Below are 15,631 nucleotides of genomic sequence, written 5' to 3'. Positions count from 1 at the left end.
ATCACCCTCCAAATGGAGTCAGGGTATTATACAAAACCTGGTCCTTCAGGGATCAGTGGAAGGAGACTGCCCTAAAGACCTGGAGCACTAAGATGGCAGCAGGCACCCTGAACCAACCAACTGACCCCTGCCATCCCCAAAGTCCTCCTCCTTCAGCAATTCCTCCCTGCCATGGAGGATGTGTCTACACACCCATAACCCAAAGCCCAAGCCAGGGCTCTCAGGGGGAGCCATATACACAGCCAGGGAGCCTTGTAGTGGAGCAAGATTTTATTAGCAGAAGAAGCACCGTGACTTTGATGGCCACCAGTCCCCTTTGCGGTCTTCCCCCCACACATTGGCTTCTCCCATGGGCCCCCACCAGACAGAGTTCCACCTCCTTTCTCCTGCAATCAGGTGGCCAGGCAGTGCCAACCTCCTTCCCCTATGTAGCCACCCCTCTTTGCCATGGCCCTTAAGCCCACCACTGGTTCCACTTGGGGTTAGGCTGTGACCAAAGATTCATGGAGCTGGAAAGGGTCTCTGGGATCATCTAGTCCAGCTCCCCACTGCAGCTGGGGACCCACTTCTTGCACTTTCCTGGGGGGGAGGGCGCAGCCCATGCTGTCCTGGAAATGGCGGCCCAGCCCAGCTCTGCTCCCGTCCCCCATTTTGGGGGGCCTTGTAGCACACAGCAGTGGTGCTGGGGAAGGACGTATTAGGAGAACACCTGGCATCTCCTTCTCACCAACCTGCATCCAACCTCTCCGTTCCCTGATGAATTATCAAGGCAGATGCAGGGCACACTGTGACCAGGACTGGCATCCATTGCAAGACCAGTGCCCATAGGCGACACTGGTCCCTCGGCAGGACCTCTTGGGGTCAGGCTCTGATCCTGCACTCTCTCCTTTCTTGGAGACGGCCCTCAACAACCTCAGGAGGCAGCTAGGCCTAAGGCAAGTGAAAGTGATGGAGCTTGTGAGCCGAGACTACGTTGCAACGCCAACGCGGTGAAGGGCACGCCGTTTCCGTCGTATAACGCGCAGGAAGGGCTGGCTTCCCTGCTGCTGGCGTGAGTTCGGGAGGCAGAGGGGCCCCAGAAGGAGACAGAAGTAGAGGAAGACACAAGCCCAGCTAGAAGCCACTTTAACCCAGAAGGTGGACCAGCTGCCGTGTGTGAAGGTGGTCTCCAGCTCAGCGTTCTCATAGCTGCAAAGAGAGTGGGGTGGGTGGATCACATGGCAATGCTTTGGGCAGCCTCTGCGTTCCTTAGGGCAGGGGCTGCTGCTGTAGGACTGGCACAATGTGCCCCCCAGGGGGTCTGAGCCACTCCTCTCCTACCTGAACCAGTTGGTGAGGGTCATCATGACGTAGAGCGAGGCCAGGAAGAAGACAAAGTGGAAGGTGGAGTAGCTGTAGACCACCTGGTCATGTTCATTGTGGACGATCCTCTGCCCCACAGGGGGGGACACAGCCTCCTGGTTATACCTCTGCCCTGTTCCAGGTAAAAAAGAGGGGGGCTCAGTCACAGAGGGGAGGTGGGTGGGCAATGCCAGGCCCAGCTAGGACTCTGGCTTTTATAGGATGCTACACTGTGGGCAGATGCACCTCTTGGGCTTTCCTTCATTTTAGCATGTGGAGAAAGGCTTCAGAGAGCCCCTTCCTCAGCCCCACAATGCTGCCATGGTTCAGGCTACAAGGGGCCCACAGTGAGGCAGGAGAAGAATGGCCTCCCTCAGCTACCCTACTCACCTGCCAGCTCCTCCTCCATCTTCTCTGGGCAACAGAAGCAGCAGGAAGGATTCTGTGGGGAGGGAGAGCCCAAAGTCACCTCGTGAGTTACCTCTGTCCCCCTCCCCCCAGTTCGAAAGGCCAAAGCCCACCCAGGCCCAGCATGTGCTCCAGACCACTCCATCTCTGACTCACCTTAAACTCAAAACTGTAGACCTTGATCATCCACAGGGGCCCAAACATCCCAGCAAGCAGGGAGGCTTCATTGCTAGGGCAGGGAAAAGGGCAAAGCTGAAGGCACCCTCTGCTGCGGGGCCACCGAAGACTGGCTGCTAGTGGCCGGGGGATGCCATGCTTCTACCAGACAAGATCCACCCCTCTATGTAGAAGTATCCCCCCAAACCTCATCCCTCCAGCCCCATGGAGGCCAAAGCTGAGTCACTACATGGTCCAGCTGCTGTCCTGCAAGGAGAGCCTCTCATTCTTGGGGGGGGGGAGGGCCAGAGGGAGAGGAGGATCCTGCTTCCAGAACAGCTCAGTGTGGAACCCCAAGAAGGGTGGGCAGAGCAAGGCAGCAGAAAGAGGCAGCTGCAGAGGCAAACCCATGATGCACCCAGTGAGGTGGAGGGGACCCTATCTGTGGCCCTTCTCAGAGCTCCTGTGCTTACGGGGAGGTGAGAGGTGTCAAGGGAGGCATGCATGCTCCTCCATGTGCTCCTCCCCACATTCCCAAGTGGGATCAAGAGCCAGGCCACCTCCTTCCAGGGGCTGATACCCACCAGGCAAAGAGGACGCAGGCATACATGACAGCAGCCCCCAGGACAGCCACTGTTGTGTCTTCGGTCTGCATCCCGTCTTTGCTCACGCTGGGGAAGCAGATGGTGAGGTTCTGGCCCTTGTACTGCACTGGGGGAGAAAGAGGGGGTTGGTCATGGAGCAGGGCCCACAGCGAGCGTCTTGGAGGAGCCCCAAGGCAGCTGGATGACAGCAACCCACTCACCTTTTTCTGGTGGCCGGCTAGAGAGGGCTGAGAAAGTCAGGTACATGACATAGCAGCAGATGATGGAGGCCTGCAAGGGGCTGGAGCGTGGCTGTCCTGCAGGAGGAGCAAGTAGAAGGTGAGGGGGTGGTCAGGGCCAGTGCCATGAGGAAGCCCTTTGCTCTGTCCCGGCTCCAGCCCCACACCGCTTGGAAATGCAGCCCTAGGTTTTGCTCATGGCAGGCTGCAGACTGAGCCTGGCCAGGAGACCACCACCGCCAGCCCCCAGCCTACGCTTGTGCCACGCAGAACCAAGCGTCCCCATTCCCCTGCCCCCCACATTGCCCACCCACTCACGGAGGCGGACGCAGGGGGTGATGGAGGTGAAGGACATGAGGAGGCAGAGGCCACCGTTGAAGGCCAGCAGCCCCTTGTTGAGGAAGCAGCCGCCGGGATGAGTGTAGAACTTGTACAGGAAGGTGTAGGCTGTGGAGGCCACGGTGTAGAAGCCCAGCGTGGCAAAGAACACGGCCAGGTACCAGCGCTTGTCCTGGGAGGCACCGGTGAGCCTGTGGGGGAAGGAGCATCAGGACTGGCCCCTGTCTGCGGAGCGATGGTCAGGACTCCCCACGACACACACTTTGGGACTCTCCCAGAGGGAGCAAGCCTTTCAGGGTCCGGGAGGGACCCCCACCCATCCTCTGACACTTTAGGCTGCAGGAAGGAAGGCTCACCAGTTCTTGTTCCAAGTGTGGGCAAATGCTGTGATCAGCACCAGCTGCACCAAGATGAAGGCAAACCCTCCACAGACGCCAACCAAGTGCCAGGCTGCCAGAGGAGAGCAGAGCGAGGTCAGGCAAGAGGCAGGGGGCAGCCCTGTGGGATTTCCTTTCCCTGCGGCTGGTGGGACACAGAAGCTGCTCCAAGGGGTGGGAGCCCCTGCCCTGCTCTGTCCAGCCCAGCCCAGCCCATGGGTGCTCTTCCTTCCCATCTTGCTCTCCTCAAACCTCTCCCAGGAATTGTGCCCTGGGCATGGCAGCCTTGCAGTACTGAAACCCCTTGGGCACTGTACCTCTGGCCCTCCTGCTGCCTCTTCACATGGGTCATCTCTACAGCCCTTTTTAGGAGAAGGGATCCCCCCCCCCCCCGCCCCAACATGACACATCATGTGCTTCTGCTGGAAATGGGAAGGGACCAGGAAGGGCTTTTCACCTTGGATGAAGCGCTGGTCTGGGATGAAAAAGGCAGCTGAACACAGTACAACCAGGATGAGGAACTTCAGGAACCAGAACCTGCAAGAGACCAGCCCCATGGCACCCCAACCGCCCACTTTGAGGCCATAGAAGTAACAAGACTGGAGCCCATAACCTCCCTGCCCCCATGTGCAAGTGGGGGGCTGGGGGGACATCCTCACCCAGACTGGGCTGGGGCTCTTCCTGCCTTCTCACCCGTTGTGCAGAAGGGCCCGGAAGGTGTTGCTGGACTTGATGTTGAGGAGGCAGAGGGCCTGGGCCAGATAGAAGCAGGCGGTGCCGAAGCAGACCCGGTAGACGGCTGAGTAGCCCACCAGGATGTCACAGTCAGAGCCCCCCGGGAGGTGTTCACACAGCACTGCATAAAAAGGCACCTGGGGAGCAGAGGGAAGAGGGCACACACACACCCAGCGCATGAGCAGCAGCAGCAACTGGGGAAACATTTGCTCCTTCCCTTTTTCACTCCACCACTTTGCCCTTGCTGGCTCTAGCTGCCCATTTAAGAAAAGAAGGGTCTGGGGCGATCTGGATGGCAGAATGGGGTGAGACTGAGTTGCCCTTGTGGTGTCTTCCTTAGTCTGCATCTCTGTGAGTAGAGACTGGACCACCCTGACCAGAGCTGCCCCACTGCCCTGAGCCAGGGATCAACCCTGGGCCTGACTTGAAGGCTCCTCTCTGCCCCAAGACAGAGCAGGGGACCTTCTACCTGGGTTTCTACCTGCTTGCCAAAGCAGGTGGGGTCTCCCTGCAGAGGCAGCTGGGGTCCAGCACAGCCCTCCGCCCCCCCGCCCGGCCCCTGACTCGGGCAGAGGGCTTTCCTTCTTCACTCACATTCTCCTTGATGGCTTCAGCCACCGTGTGGGAGAGCATGAAGCAGCAGCTGGTGCAGGCCAAGATGTGAAAGAGCATGTAGAGGAGACGGGTGCCTGTGGAGACCCTGATGCTGGGGCAAGCCGGGCAGCAGAGCCCACAGGGAGCAGGGCCGCAGCAGCAGCAGATCTGGGCAGTCGGAGACAGGAGAGGAGGAGAGGGGCAGGTTACAGGCAAAACCCACTTAACAAAGCCAGAGCCTCCTGGGACATGACTTCGTCTTTAACAGAAGATTTGGAGAGAGAAATAGGGACATAGGAATAGGAAAGGTTTCCTACACCACAAACAAAAAAAGAGTAAGAGCAGCCCAACAGATTTCAGCAAGCTTTGCATTCAGTACCATCAACATACTCATGTGAAATGAAACAGTCAGGTCAGGCAGGCCTCCCTTAGTGTGAACAAAAACATTTTGAACCATCTAGAGACCACTTGGAGGCGTCTTTGAAAATGCATCCAGGGATTACGATTTCTCTTTCACCAGCCACCACACTCCTCAGTATTTCCATTTTAGTGGTCAAACCAAAACAGCTACCCTTTTACAAGCAAGCTGTTGTGTCTGCGGTGCTGTTCATACGTGCTCAAGTAAGGGACTATTGAGGCAGCAGCTGTTTACCTTCCCTATTGCAGGCCAGCAGATACAACCATGCTCAGATTGGCCAGACGAAAATCAATCCCATTCTCTCCCAAGTCAAACTTTTTTGCATTGTTTACTGCAGATGTTCTGCTGCAACCAAGCACTGAAAGTTATGTTCTTCCAGCCCTCCCTCACCGTCCTCTGAGTGACAATGCTGCTCAAAACCTCCAGCAAGACAGAGGACAAGAAGAAAAAGAGGTCTGGGAGAGCATAAAAACACCTTGTAAAATGCAGCTTCTTGGTCAGAGGCTTTGTTAGCAGAGGGATGCATGTGCAGAGGGTCTCCTCTTGGCCTATCCAGTGGGGCTGAGCAGCCCAGAACCAGGAGCAGGACGCAGGGGGCCTACCTGGCAGGGGTGGCTAGTAGCTCCCATGTCCACTCAGTGCTCTACTCTGAATTTCATGGCCACTGCCCAAGGTGCCAAGCCCTAGGCTCAAGCCAGTCCTACTCAACTGGCAGGCTGACAATCCTCTTGCTGGCAATGCGCCCCCCTCTGTTCTCTGGATAGCCACAGCTGCTGCCTGGGAGAGCTCTCTTTTCCAGCCCCACCACCTTCTGGGGTCTGGCCTGTCCTCCCTTCTGCCTTTCTGTAACATCCTCATCCTTCTGGGCTCAGCCACTCCAAAGCAGAATCCACCCAGAGAGAGGCTGCAGGCAAGGCCTCCTGGCCACCCCCACATTGACCGCCCGGCCAACCGGCCAGGATTACTCCCAGGTGCCCAGTCCATCTGGCCAGCAAGATTCTAGAAGAGGATTAGCTTCCCTGCTAATTGACTCAGGCACGCACCTCACACACACAAACACACAACCCCCTCTCAGCCCCCTCCCTTGGATCCGAGAGGCACCTGGGAAAGCTGGGTTAATGGCTCCTGTGCCGAGCGGTAGTCTCCCTCGCAGGCCTGTTGTGAAGACTGAAGGGGGCCTTCAGCTCTTTGGAGGGAAGGCAGGAGATAACTGGTTCTGGAGGTAGAGGTGGCCTGTCTCAAGCAGGGGCCCCAGATCAGGCTGTACTGTAACTCCCATCTAAGGTCAGGATAATGGGGATTGTATCCCAAGAGCCTTGCTAGCCCAAGGAGTGAGAATGCCCTCTGCTGGGGTGCTAGTTTTGGGCAAAGTGGGACAGCAGGGAAAGCGATGTCAACGGTCCCAATGGGGTGAGACTCACCCCGACCCACCCACCTCCCCTTCCCAGTAAGACCACTTTGCTGAAAGAGCTGCCTAAGGATTGAGAAGATCAGAAGTGGGTGATGATGCCTGGAAATCCAAACCTCAAAGAAGTAACCAAGCAGCACCAATGTCAGCAGCGGTGTTTGCATGTATTTGCCCAAACATCTACACTGGAAGAGAATCCAGCAACTGAGTCCTTCTGAGCAAGTCTCCAAGGTATCAAAAGACTACTTGAAAATCAACTGAGGCACAACAGGCAGTCTGTGGCGGAGCACTGCCCTGGGGTCTGGGAGCAAGCGTAGGCCACACAACCCCAGATGACCTGCACAAACCTTTCTCTTCCCATCACCACCCAGTCCTCCTCCACAGTCCCTCCTGCAGGGACTCTCTGGGCAGCCTCTACCCGGCCTTTGGAAAGCCCCAGGGGCTTTGCAGCATCCCTCTGAAGAGCTGCTTATGGCACGGATTCTTCTTCCTGGGAGATCCATGCATGCCCTCTGCTCATATGGCGCTGCCGAGGAGGATCCTCTGGTAGTCAGCAGGACAGCCAACCAATTGTAGGGAAAGGCTTCCTTGGCCCAGTCTGAGCCAGGAAGGCAGCACTCGGGACCTGAAATTGGCAAAGATCCGCCAGGCCACTGCCCTCTTGGCCCTGGAGATGCCAAGGCATGGCTCGGTGGAAAGTCCCATTCCAACCCAATGCCCAGAGAGACGAGTCCCCCAGCAGTTGGGGGGCAACAAGTGGAAAGAGAGGTGGGTGGCTGCGAGGGAGGGAGGGCAACTTCCTAAACTTTTTCCCCCCCCTGCTGAACAATCCTGGCCCACCCTGGGCTACAGGAGAGCCTCTTTCCAGGATAGCTGGCCCAAGGGATGCCACTGGCACCTGGGCAATCACCCCACCCAACCTGGGCTCTCCTCTCCACTCTGCGCAGGGAGGGGAGGCCTTTCAGGCAGGGCCTTGGCCAGAGTCCAGGCTAGGCCAAGCCTGCCCACCCCTGCTGCTGCTGCTCACCTGGGCTTTGCAGGAGACCGGCAGCATCCCTGCTGAGTCTGGGAGGCGCCCAGCTCCCCAAGAGAGCGGCTGGGGCTGAGGCGCCAGGCCCCCACTCATCTGCCCCACGGGGCTCAGCAGCCGCGACCCATCCCAGGGACCCAGAGGCGCCTGCCCACCCAGTGCTGAGACCATCTCTCTGCTCCGGCCTGGCGTCTGCGTCTGCCACCAAAGTTGGTGCCTAGAGAAAGCCAATTAGCCAAGAGGCCAGGATTGGCCAGGGACAAGCAGCCCCCCCTCTACCTTTGATCCCGATTGGCCACAGCAGCATGGCCAGGGGATGCCCCCCCCCAGAAGGAGCCCTTCTGTCCAATACCTCTGGGGCCAAATCCGCCTTGCTAACCTTCTTACCCAGCAGAAATAGACCTTGAGCCCTTCCTCTGGGCCAGGTGGAACTTGGGCGTCTAAAAGGGACCAGTGCCTCCTATGCCCACAGCCACCTGGGGAACCAACAGGTGCAAAAGAAGACATGGAGGGCAAGGCAGGGCCTGGCTTGGGAAAGGACCCTGTGCCTTTGCACCTTTACCTTGGCTGCTCCAGACTCACTGGGCTGATTGTTTTGGGACTTTTGATGGATGTCTCCCCTCAGGGAGGACTAGAAAGGCCAGAGCAGGGGAGGCGGGGGGGGGTTGCCCTTAGAACTCTGTCTTGACCCTTGACCTCTGACAAGATACTGCCCTGACCTCCCTACATCTCTGCCCAGGCCCACATCCGCCTGCATTCTTCTCATTGACCTGCCAAAGGGCCCTGCCTGCTCCACATCAGAGCCCTCCTCCACTGGCTTCCTGCCTTAGCCGCCTGACTCTTCCGTGGGCCACGGTGGCTCCTTGGTCCAGGGGTCCACCCCAAAGCCTCTTTGGACCCTTATCCCTCCTGCTTCTGACCTTCTCCTCCAGATCATCCTTTTCCTCCACTCCAGATCTGCTCCACCCAAAGACCCCCCAAGAGATTTGGGGCAGCCCTGACCCCAAACAGCTGAGGCCTCTCCTCCTTCTTCTGCCCTGGAGCCGAGTCAAAGGGCTGGAGATGACCCAAGTGGCATCCCAGTCCCTCCTGGCCATTGCCCCTCTCCCTGGATCCCAGGGCCTGCAGGCGGGACTCAAGGCAGGCCACAAGGGGCCCTAGCCGCCCTCCAAGGCCTTTTTTGGGGGTTGTTTTGGGGCGGGGAGGCAGTTGCTCCCTGCAGCTGGGAGCCTGGGCCCTGGAGGCCAGGACAGTCGACTCTCAGGCGGGGATCTGGCTGAAGGAGGGCCAGGGCCTCAGTGGCCCACCTGGCAGGGCTGTTGTATGCGGTGCATCCCTTTCCTTCAGGGGGGCCCTGCCTGGCCAGGCAAGGCCAGGCCAGATCTGCCACTGATTGAGGGGCTCCTTGCGCCAGGGCCACCCAGCCCCTTCCTTCCAGGGCCCTTGGGGCTGAGTAGGAGGAAACCCAGGCTCCCAGATCATGTGCCTTGACTCCGGGACTCTGCGCCTCCTGGCCGCCAGGGGGCGCCGCTCTAGCCACGCGTCTAGCTGCTCCCCTGCTGCGCATGCGCCGCCGGAAGCGAAAGCGACACCGGAAGCGGGCGGCAGTCGGTGCCGGCGCGATGGCGGCGGAGGGAGACGTGGAGCTGGAGCTGGAAGCGGAGCCGAATGGTTCGGCGGGCGGCGGGGATGGCGGCGGAGGAGGAGGAGGCGGCGGGCGGGCGGCCGAGAAGCCCCGGAAGCACGACAGCGGCGCCGCCGACCTGGAGCGCGTGACGGACTACGCCGAGGAGAAGGAGATCCAGAGCTCCAACCTGGAGACGGTGAGCCGGCCCTGCCTTCCTTCCTGGCTCAAGGCTATGGCATTCTGGAGGACCCCGCAACAAAATCCAACTCCCAGAATGCCATAGCCTTGAGCCAGGGCAGTTAAAGCGGTGCCAAACCGGGTTATTTGTCCAGAGTGGCTGCAGCCCTGCCGTCTGTGAACCCTCGGAGGGTCTCCCACCGGCCTGGCTTTCCTTCTCTGAGGTGGGCAAGCGCCCTGACGGTCCGTGTTTAACCCCCTCCCTTTCTCTGCCAGGCCATGTCGGTGATAGGAGACCGGAGGTCCCGGGAGCAGAAGGCCAAGCAGGAACGGTGAGCGTGTGCCAGGCTCCGGAACGGAAGGAGTGGGTCGCCTTGGAACGCCACTTCCAAGAAACAGTTGCTTTAAACTCAAGACCTTCCATAGGTTCTTGTGCTTTGGGAAACGTCCAAGGCTTCTCAAACCCTCTCTTCTCCCTTCAATTTTAGAGAGAAGGAGCTGGCGAAAGTCACTATCAAGAAGGAGGACTTGGAACTGATTGTGAGTACAGCAGAGCCATGGCGCCACTTGGGCGGCTCTCACCCGCTGCTTTCCATGCAGTCCCTGTTGGGTAAGCATTGGTTCCCCTTGCTGTCTTTCCCATACAGATGAATGAGATGGAGATTTCCAGGGCGGCAGCAGAGCGCAGTCTGCGGGAACACATGGGGAACGTGGTGGAAGCGCTCATCACCCTCACCAACTGAGAGGATGTCCCTCTGCCAAGAAGGGGAAGGAAGCAATCTCAGGGGCTCCTTTGCATGGACAAAGCAGGCATGATGCTCTTGAAGCTACTGCAATAAAGATGCTGTCCTTCATGTTGCTGTTTGTGGGGTTCATATGATTGACTGAACCAGATTTTACTCAGTCTTCCCTTTTATGAAACATGACCAATTCTGCACCCATTGCATGTTTTGCTAGTGAAATGTTTTGTGTTCTGTAGCATCACAGAGACTGGATCCTGCTGCCTAAACCAATGTAAGGTTCTGAACTTTCAGGCAACCCTTTCTCATTTATACAGCTCTGTGAAGCACAAAAGGCCAAACCTCTCTGGCTGATTGCATACCCTTTTCAGGAGGCTGTCAAGCTGCTTCCAAAGCATGTCTCCATGACTGCTGAAACAGCTCCTCAGAGCAAAGACCAGTGTCCTTAGCTGACTGACTGCTCCCTCCAACAGGCAGGCCCCACAGTATGTCCTCTGAAGGAGGGACTGTCAGATTCCACTAACTTCTCTTCCCAAGTAAGGAAGGTGTGGCTTCGTGAGGGAAGAGAAACATTTGTCTCTCCTGCCTCCCCGGGACCCTCATTCAATGGGTTTACTCCAGTTCTGGTCAAGAACACTTCCCAGTCTCAAGTACCACAGCAGTACCTTGGTAAGAAATACCTTTAATATAGACGGAATTTTAATTTTCTTCCATGCCACCCTACCCTTAACGGTGCTTCTATAAAAAGAGGGAATCCTTGTGGTTGCCAGAGGGGGGGGGGATGGTATAATAGACAGGAAGTTATATTACAAGGGAGGTATTTCAAAGAGTACAAACAGGAGTAAGGTGACAAGCAAGACGGGGAATAAGTGGGGCCCACCTCGGCAGTCCTAGGCCACAGTAATGGCAAACTGCTACAAGTTGCACCTCAGCAGATAGTGCTATGCTTTCACTCAGGTCACCTTCCGCTTCTTGGCAGAGGGCCTCTCAAAGACGTCCCGCACACCAGCTGCTTTCTGCTTGAAGAACTTGGTATTCTGCGCACTTTCCTGGCCCCAGGCGGAGTCAAAAGAAGTTGTATCCTGGTCTACCAAATGCGTGTACTTAGTTCGCCCAGAGCGCCCAAAGTTCTTGACCTGGAGAAAGAAAAGAGCATCACCTAAGGGCCACTCTGCCATGTTGTTTCTTGCCCTCTAGTCGATTCAGGGTGAGAGTACACCTGTCCGCATGTGGAGAAACAAAGCTATCTACAGCACCAAATCTGGCAACTCACAGTGCACCTCAACAGTAGGCCTCCTTCCAACATACCTGCATGACTTTAGGCAAGATTGTCTTGTTGAAGTGGTCTTCCAGAGTTGGGGCACTGAAGTCCCTCTTGTACACATCTTCGTCTTCATCCTGCAAAGGGGAGAGCAGAGCAGAGGGTAAACAGACCCGATGGTCGGAGCCTTTCCGTCCACAGAGCCTGCCTGAGAAGTGAGGGCTACCCACACCACAGGGAAGACTGACAGTCAGGACAGTAACAAGTTTGTTAGCCTTTATGGTGGCTTTGGTGCACTTTGGGGAAGGTGTATGAGTGTTGCAGCGTGGGGTGAGGGGGATGGCAGGAGATGCCCTCACCTTGAGCTTGGATCTGGCCCACAGAGATGCAGGCAGAAAAGGCTTTGAGGGCATGCAGATTCCCAGGCAGTTACTCACCATGAAGAAGGCTCCCCGGTGGTAGTACTTCTGCAGGAATTTGTATTTGCCCTTCACGGCCTTGTTTGTGATGACCTTGCCATTGGCGCGGAGTTCAGCACGTCGCTCCTCCTCAGTCAGGTTCCTCACTCGCTCGATCTCGGCTTTCTCCTTCTCCAGCCTGCAAGAAACAACCCATTTCTGTTGGAGGCCTCCATTCTCCACCCATAACATCATGTTCTGGACAGGATAAGTCATCTGTCCTTTTCAGCAGAGCGGATATGAACAGCACACTGCAATCAGTGCAGCGGGAGCCACATAAGGATTTCAGTTTGGCTAGCCTGCCTCATTTGCCACTGAGCTTGTGGATGCTAGGAGAGTACTAGAAGAATGATCTTTGGGGAGTAGAGTGTATGCGTGTGCAGATGTACCAATAAAGCAGCCTAGATTGTTGCTTCCCTGCTGCACCTACCCCGACTCTCTCTTCTTACTCAACCCCAGAGAACAGGAAAAAGATCTGCTACAAAAGGACCAGCTCCTCACCTCAGCCCCCATAACCTCCCTCCTGCCTTTGACTGAAGCAGCCAGGGGGGGACAGGAGTCTCCAGATATGTGTCAAGCCTGGGTTTACTTACGCTTCACGCTCCTCACGGTCCCGTTTGATGCGTTTCAACTCCCGTACTTTCCAAGCCTCATACTCTTCCTCATCGTTTTCATCGTCGGTGTCTAGAGCATCAAGGGCGGCCAAAGAGCGCCGGTTCTCCTCCAGCTCTTTCTTGGTTTCTTCTTCTACAATCTGTAACAAATTAACAGACAGTAAGTCTCCCAATATGCAGCCTCCTTCTTCATGCTCCAGCATGTGCACACGCACACATGTCTTTCTCAGTACCTTAAGCGTGTACTTGCGCCTCTCCTCAGCCAGCCGCCTGGCCTCCTGCTCCAGCTCCTTCTGCTTCACAGCTTCTGCCTCTCGCTCCTGAACTGTGACCCTGTCCTTCCTGCAGGAGACATTTATGGAGAGTTATGAACACTCCAAACGTGGTCTTCTCCAAAAAGGTTCTGGCACTGCCCCTGGAGGGAGGAAGCCCAAGCCCAATGGACACAGAAACGGCGCCTCCAAACACCACTTGCCTCTGGCTCTTCAGCCCACTCCCCGCTCCCCTCCCTCTGCCTATCAGTGACAGCACTTGCTTGCGGATGAAGACTGGCTTGAGACGGGGTTCGGTTTCATCCTCGCTGTCTGTGTACTCCTCATATTCAGACTCTGACTCAGACTCCTCCCCAGAACGACCCTCATCTTCCACTTCCATGACTTCCATTTCCTCGTTTTTGCGCTCCTGAGCCCGCTGGCGCATCATGCTGCGGCGGCGCTCAATTTCCTACGGAGAAAAAAGAAATGTACAAAACCATTCCTATGGCTGCATCAAGCAGAAACGCCTGCGGCAAAAACATAAAGCCATTCTCTAGGAGGCTGAGTGGCCAGACAGCAAGCGGACAGCTTCTGCTTATTAGCCGGCACAGCCACAGCGTTCCTTGCTGAAGGCCCCGCTTCAGCTGCTGGCAGACATAGGTAGGGCAGGGATGGTGTGAGAGACCCTGCCTAGGCGATGGGAACTCATGCTGCGAAGGCAGAGGAACCAATGGCCCCACCGACCACAAGGAACCTCCTGCGATGGCTGGCCCCAGACGCAGGCCCCTCAGTCGTGGCTCCTCTGCCCCAAGGCTGGCCAAATGCCCAACCTGGGAAGCCTCCAGGCACCCCGCTTCTTTCCCCTCTTGCCTGCGTCCCTCAAGGGAAGAGGGCTCTGCCCCGTACCTCGTCGTCCACCTCCTCCTCCTCCTCCTCGCTGGAGTCCTCTCTCTCCATGCGCCAGGCCTCTCCCTCCGCTTCGGAGTCGCTCTCCCCCATCACCTCGGGCTCCACGATCTTGCGGTGCCTTGCCAGCCTGGAAGGCAGAGACCCCCGCCGTGATCCTTAGGGTGCTCTTGCCCAGGGGCACCCCTCCAGGCCCCCCGTCCCTCCACCTGCCCCTCCGCCCGGCTGACCTCTCCTCCACGTCCTCGGAGATGCGGTTCTGGAGGCGGCGGAGGCGGGGGGGTCGCTGGCCAGGTCCTCCTCCTGCTCCTCGGGCTCCAGCTCCTGCTCCTTGGCCTTCTTGATGAACTGGAACTCCTCCTCCTCCTCCTCCGAGGACTCCATCGGCGCGTAGTCCGGGCGCTTCCCCGAGACGTAGCGCTTCACCTTCACCTTCTCCATGGAGATCTCCCCTGGAGGAGGAGGAGAGGGTCAGCGCCCGCCGGGGCCTCTCCCTCGGGCCCCCGCTTCGCCCCCTGGGACCCTCGGAGGCCCCTCACCTTTCTCGTTGCGGACGGGGACGGCCCCCGCCGTAGACTGGATGGGCGGCTGCTTCATCAGGGCGCTGCTGCTGAGGCTGCTGCTGAGGCTGCTGCTGAGGGCGACGGCGCTGCCGCTGCTCCCGCCGCCGCCTCCGCCTCCGCCTCCGGAGCCCGACATGATGGCGATGCGGATGGACGACGACGGCTCGAGAGGCTGCTTCGGCTGCTTCTCCCTCGGACAACCCGGAAGCGGAAGGCGCGGCGGCAAACAAGAGGCCGCAGGAGCGCCGCGGGCGGAAGTGGTGAGCGAGCGAGCGAGCGGAGTAGGCTAGAGCGCCCCGCACAGCGCCCTCTGTCGGCGCGGAGGCCCCAGCCCTGGTCTCAGGGCCAGCAGGAGCCTGAAGGGAGCCCCGGCCTTCCTCCCTCCGTCGGACGCCTCTCGCTCTCCGGAAGGCCTGCTGCCTAAGGTGGAGCAGGAGCAGGAGCAGGAGCAGGAGGGCCCTGGCCGACACTGCAGGGCCGCTTGGCTTGAGCCCCGCTCTCCCAGAGCACTAGGCCTTTCTTGCCAGGACTCCTTCCATGGCCTCCTCTGAGGCTGAGAGAGCGCGCCTTGGGCCAGTTAATGGCCAGCCTCCCGTAGGGCTTCCTTGACAAGACGGAAGGAGCTTCGCCGCCCAGGCTGCCTCCTGAGGCTGAGAGAGAGTGACTTGCGCAAGGTCTCCCTCTGGGTCTCTGTGAGCCAGTAGAGACCTCAGACGGGGGAATGCGGAAGGCGCCTTGCTGCTTGGTGCTTGAAAACTTACAGGACAAGGGTTTGTGTGTACGAGGCACCCCCCTCCAGCGACACCTGTGCACTTCATGGCCAGCAGCATGTTAAGGTCTGGAGAGGGATAGGAAAGCCCTGAGTAAGCAGGAGGACCCCGAAGGGCCTCCTCCTCTCCTCAAAGAGCATCTAAGAGCTCTCTCTCAAAAGGAAGGACAAGCAGCTTTTATTGGGTCGCCAGAGCCACCGCTTGGGAACTCGCCGGACACCCACCGGCAGCAGTCCAGTGAAGACCAGGACCCCTTTGGCCGCAGAGCCAGCCCAGTCTGACCCACTGAGATCCAGAGGGAGAAGGAATACGCTCAACGCAAACACACACTCCTCTCATCTCTGTTGGTGTGTTTCCTTTCGCCAGATGAGAAGTTGGTGGCGCATTGTGCAAAACTGACTGGAAGGGATTCTTGTTTAGCTTTTGATATGGAAAAGTTCAAAGCTTAGTGAGGCCTGGAACTTTGGGCCCTTGTTCAGCTAATCTCTCAAGTTTTATGCAAACAAGGAACAGGCTGAGAGGAGCCAACTTCAACACTGGTTGTTGTTGTTGCAACGCACATTGCCAGGGCAGGGGCAGGTGCTGTTGTCCTTGGCTGTTTGCATTGAGGGTGCTGACCTGCGCTTGTCCTT

The 15,631-nt window shown here is 57.9% G+C and overlaps 3 protein-coding genes across 11 annotated transcripts; 1 reads left to right on the top strand and 2 right to left on the bottom strand.

The window, feature by feature from the left end:
• Positions 1–266: 266 nt before the first annotated feature.
• On the bottom strand, positions 267–9,123 carry SERINC4 (serine incorporator 4). Of its 9 annotated transcripts, none has more exons than XM_042477387.1 (13): positions 8,017–9,123; positions 7,627–7,846; positions 4,774–4,941; positions 4,138–4,316; positions 3,902–3,981; positions 3,424–3,517; positions 3,047–3,258; positions 2,711–2,806; positions 2,490–2,616; positions 1,906–1,978; positions 1,732–1,783; positions 1,321–1,474; positions 267–1,188 (listed from the first exon to the last, which is right to left on the bottom strand). In XM_042477387.1, the coding sequence occupies exons 2-13, from the start codon at positions 7,798–7,800 to the stop codon at positions 969–971; spliced, it is 1,629 nt and encodes a 542-aa protein (XP_042333321.1). In that variant the 5' UTR covers positions 7,801–7,846; positions 8,017–9,123; the 3' UTR covers positions 267–968. The 9 variants fall into 9 exon arrangements, 8 of the variants coding, with proteins under 8 accessions (XP_042333321.1, XP_042333322.1, XP_042333320.1 ...); XM_042477388.1 differs by having other exon boundaries at positions 8,937–9,123; XM_042477386.1 differs by lacking the exon at positions 8,017–9,123 and having other exon boundaries at positions 6,293–7,755.
• An 87-nt stretch (positions 9,124–9,210) lies between these two features.
• Positions 9,211–10,287, top strand: HYPK (huntingtin interacting protein K). Its single transcript, XM_042472651.1, has 4 exons — positions 9,211–9,452; positions 9,710–9,765; positions 9,922–9,973; positions 10,081–10,287. The coding sequence occupies exons 1-4, from the start codon at positions 9,252–9,254 to the stop codon at positions 10,174–10,176; spliced, it is 405 nt and encodes a 134-aa protein (XP_042328585.1). The 5' UTR covers positions 9,211–9,251; the 3' UTR covers positions 10,177–10,287.
• A 548-nt stretch (positions 10,288–10,835) lies between these two features.
• On the bottom strand, positions 10,836–14,380 carry MFAP1 (microfibril associated protein 1). Its single transcript, XM_042472646.1, is given in 10 exon segments — positions 10,836–11,309; positions 11,482–11,571; positions 11,872–12,031; positions 12,486–12,646; positions 12,740–12,848; positions 13,042–13,229; positions 13,667–13,796; positions 13,897–13,946; positions 13,949–14,118; positions 14,206–14,380. Coding segments are annotated over 10 exon segments (1,401 nt in total). The 5' UTR covers positions 14,366–14,380; the 3' UTR covers positions 10,836–11,126.
• Between the last annotated feature and the right edge of the window lie 1,251 nt (positions 14,381–15,631).

Source organism: Sceloporus undulatus, chromosome 6 (genome assembly GCF_019175285.1).
Source record: "Sceloporus undulatus isolate JIND9_A2432 ecotype Alabama chromosome 6, SceUnd_v1.1, whole genome shotgun sequence".
Taxonomy (NCBI): domain Eukaryota; kingdom Metazoa; phylum Chordata; class Lepidosauria; order Squamata; family Phrynosomatidae; genus Sceloporus; species Sceloporus undulatus.
The sequence above is the reverse complement of the archived record's forward strand: the minus strand, read 5'-3'. Positions and strand labels throughout refer to the sequence as shown.

Coding starts and splice junctions, on each gene's coding strand:
- SERINC4 (XM_042477386.1), bottom strand. CDS start 6,763: ATGCAAACACCGCTGCTGACATTGGTGCTGCTTGGTTACTTCTTTGAG. Junction 3,982..4,137: donor CGGGCCCTTCTGCACAACGG/GTGAGAAGGCAG, acceptor GGTCTCTTGCAG/GTTCTGGTTCCTGAAGTTCC. Junction 2,617..2,710: donor TAGCCGGCCACCAGAAAAAG/GTGAGTGGGTTG, acceptor TTTCTCCCCCAG/TGCAGTACAAGGGCCAGAAC.
- HYPK (XM_042472651.1), top strand. CDS start 9,252: ATGGCGGCGGAGGGAGACGTGGAGCTGGAGCTGGAAGCGGAGCCGAAT. Junction 9,766..9,921: donor CAGAAGGCCAAGCAGGAACG/GTGAGCGTGTGC, acceptor CTTCAATTTTAG/AGAGAAGGAGCTGGCGAAAG. Junction 9,974..10,080: donor AGGAGGACTTGGAACTGATT/GTGAGTACAGCA, acceptor TTTCCCATACAG/ATGAATGAGATGGAGATTTC.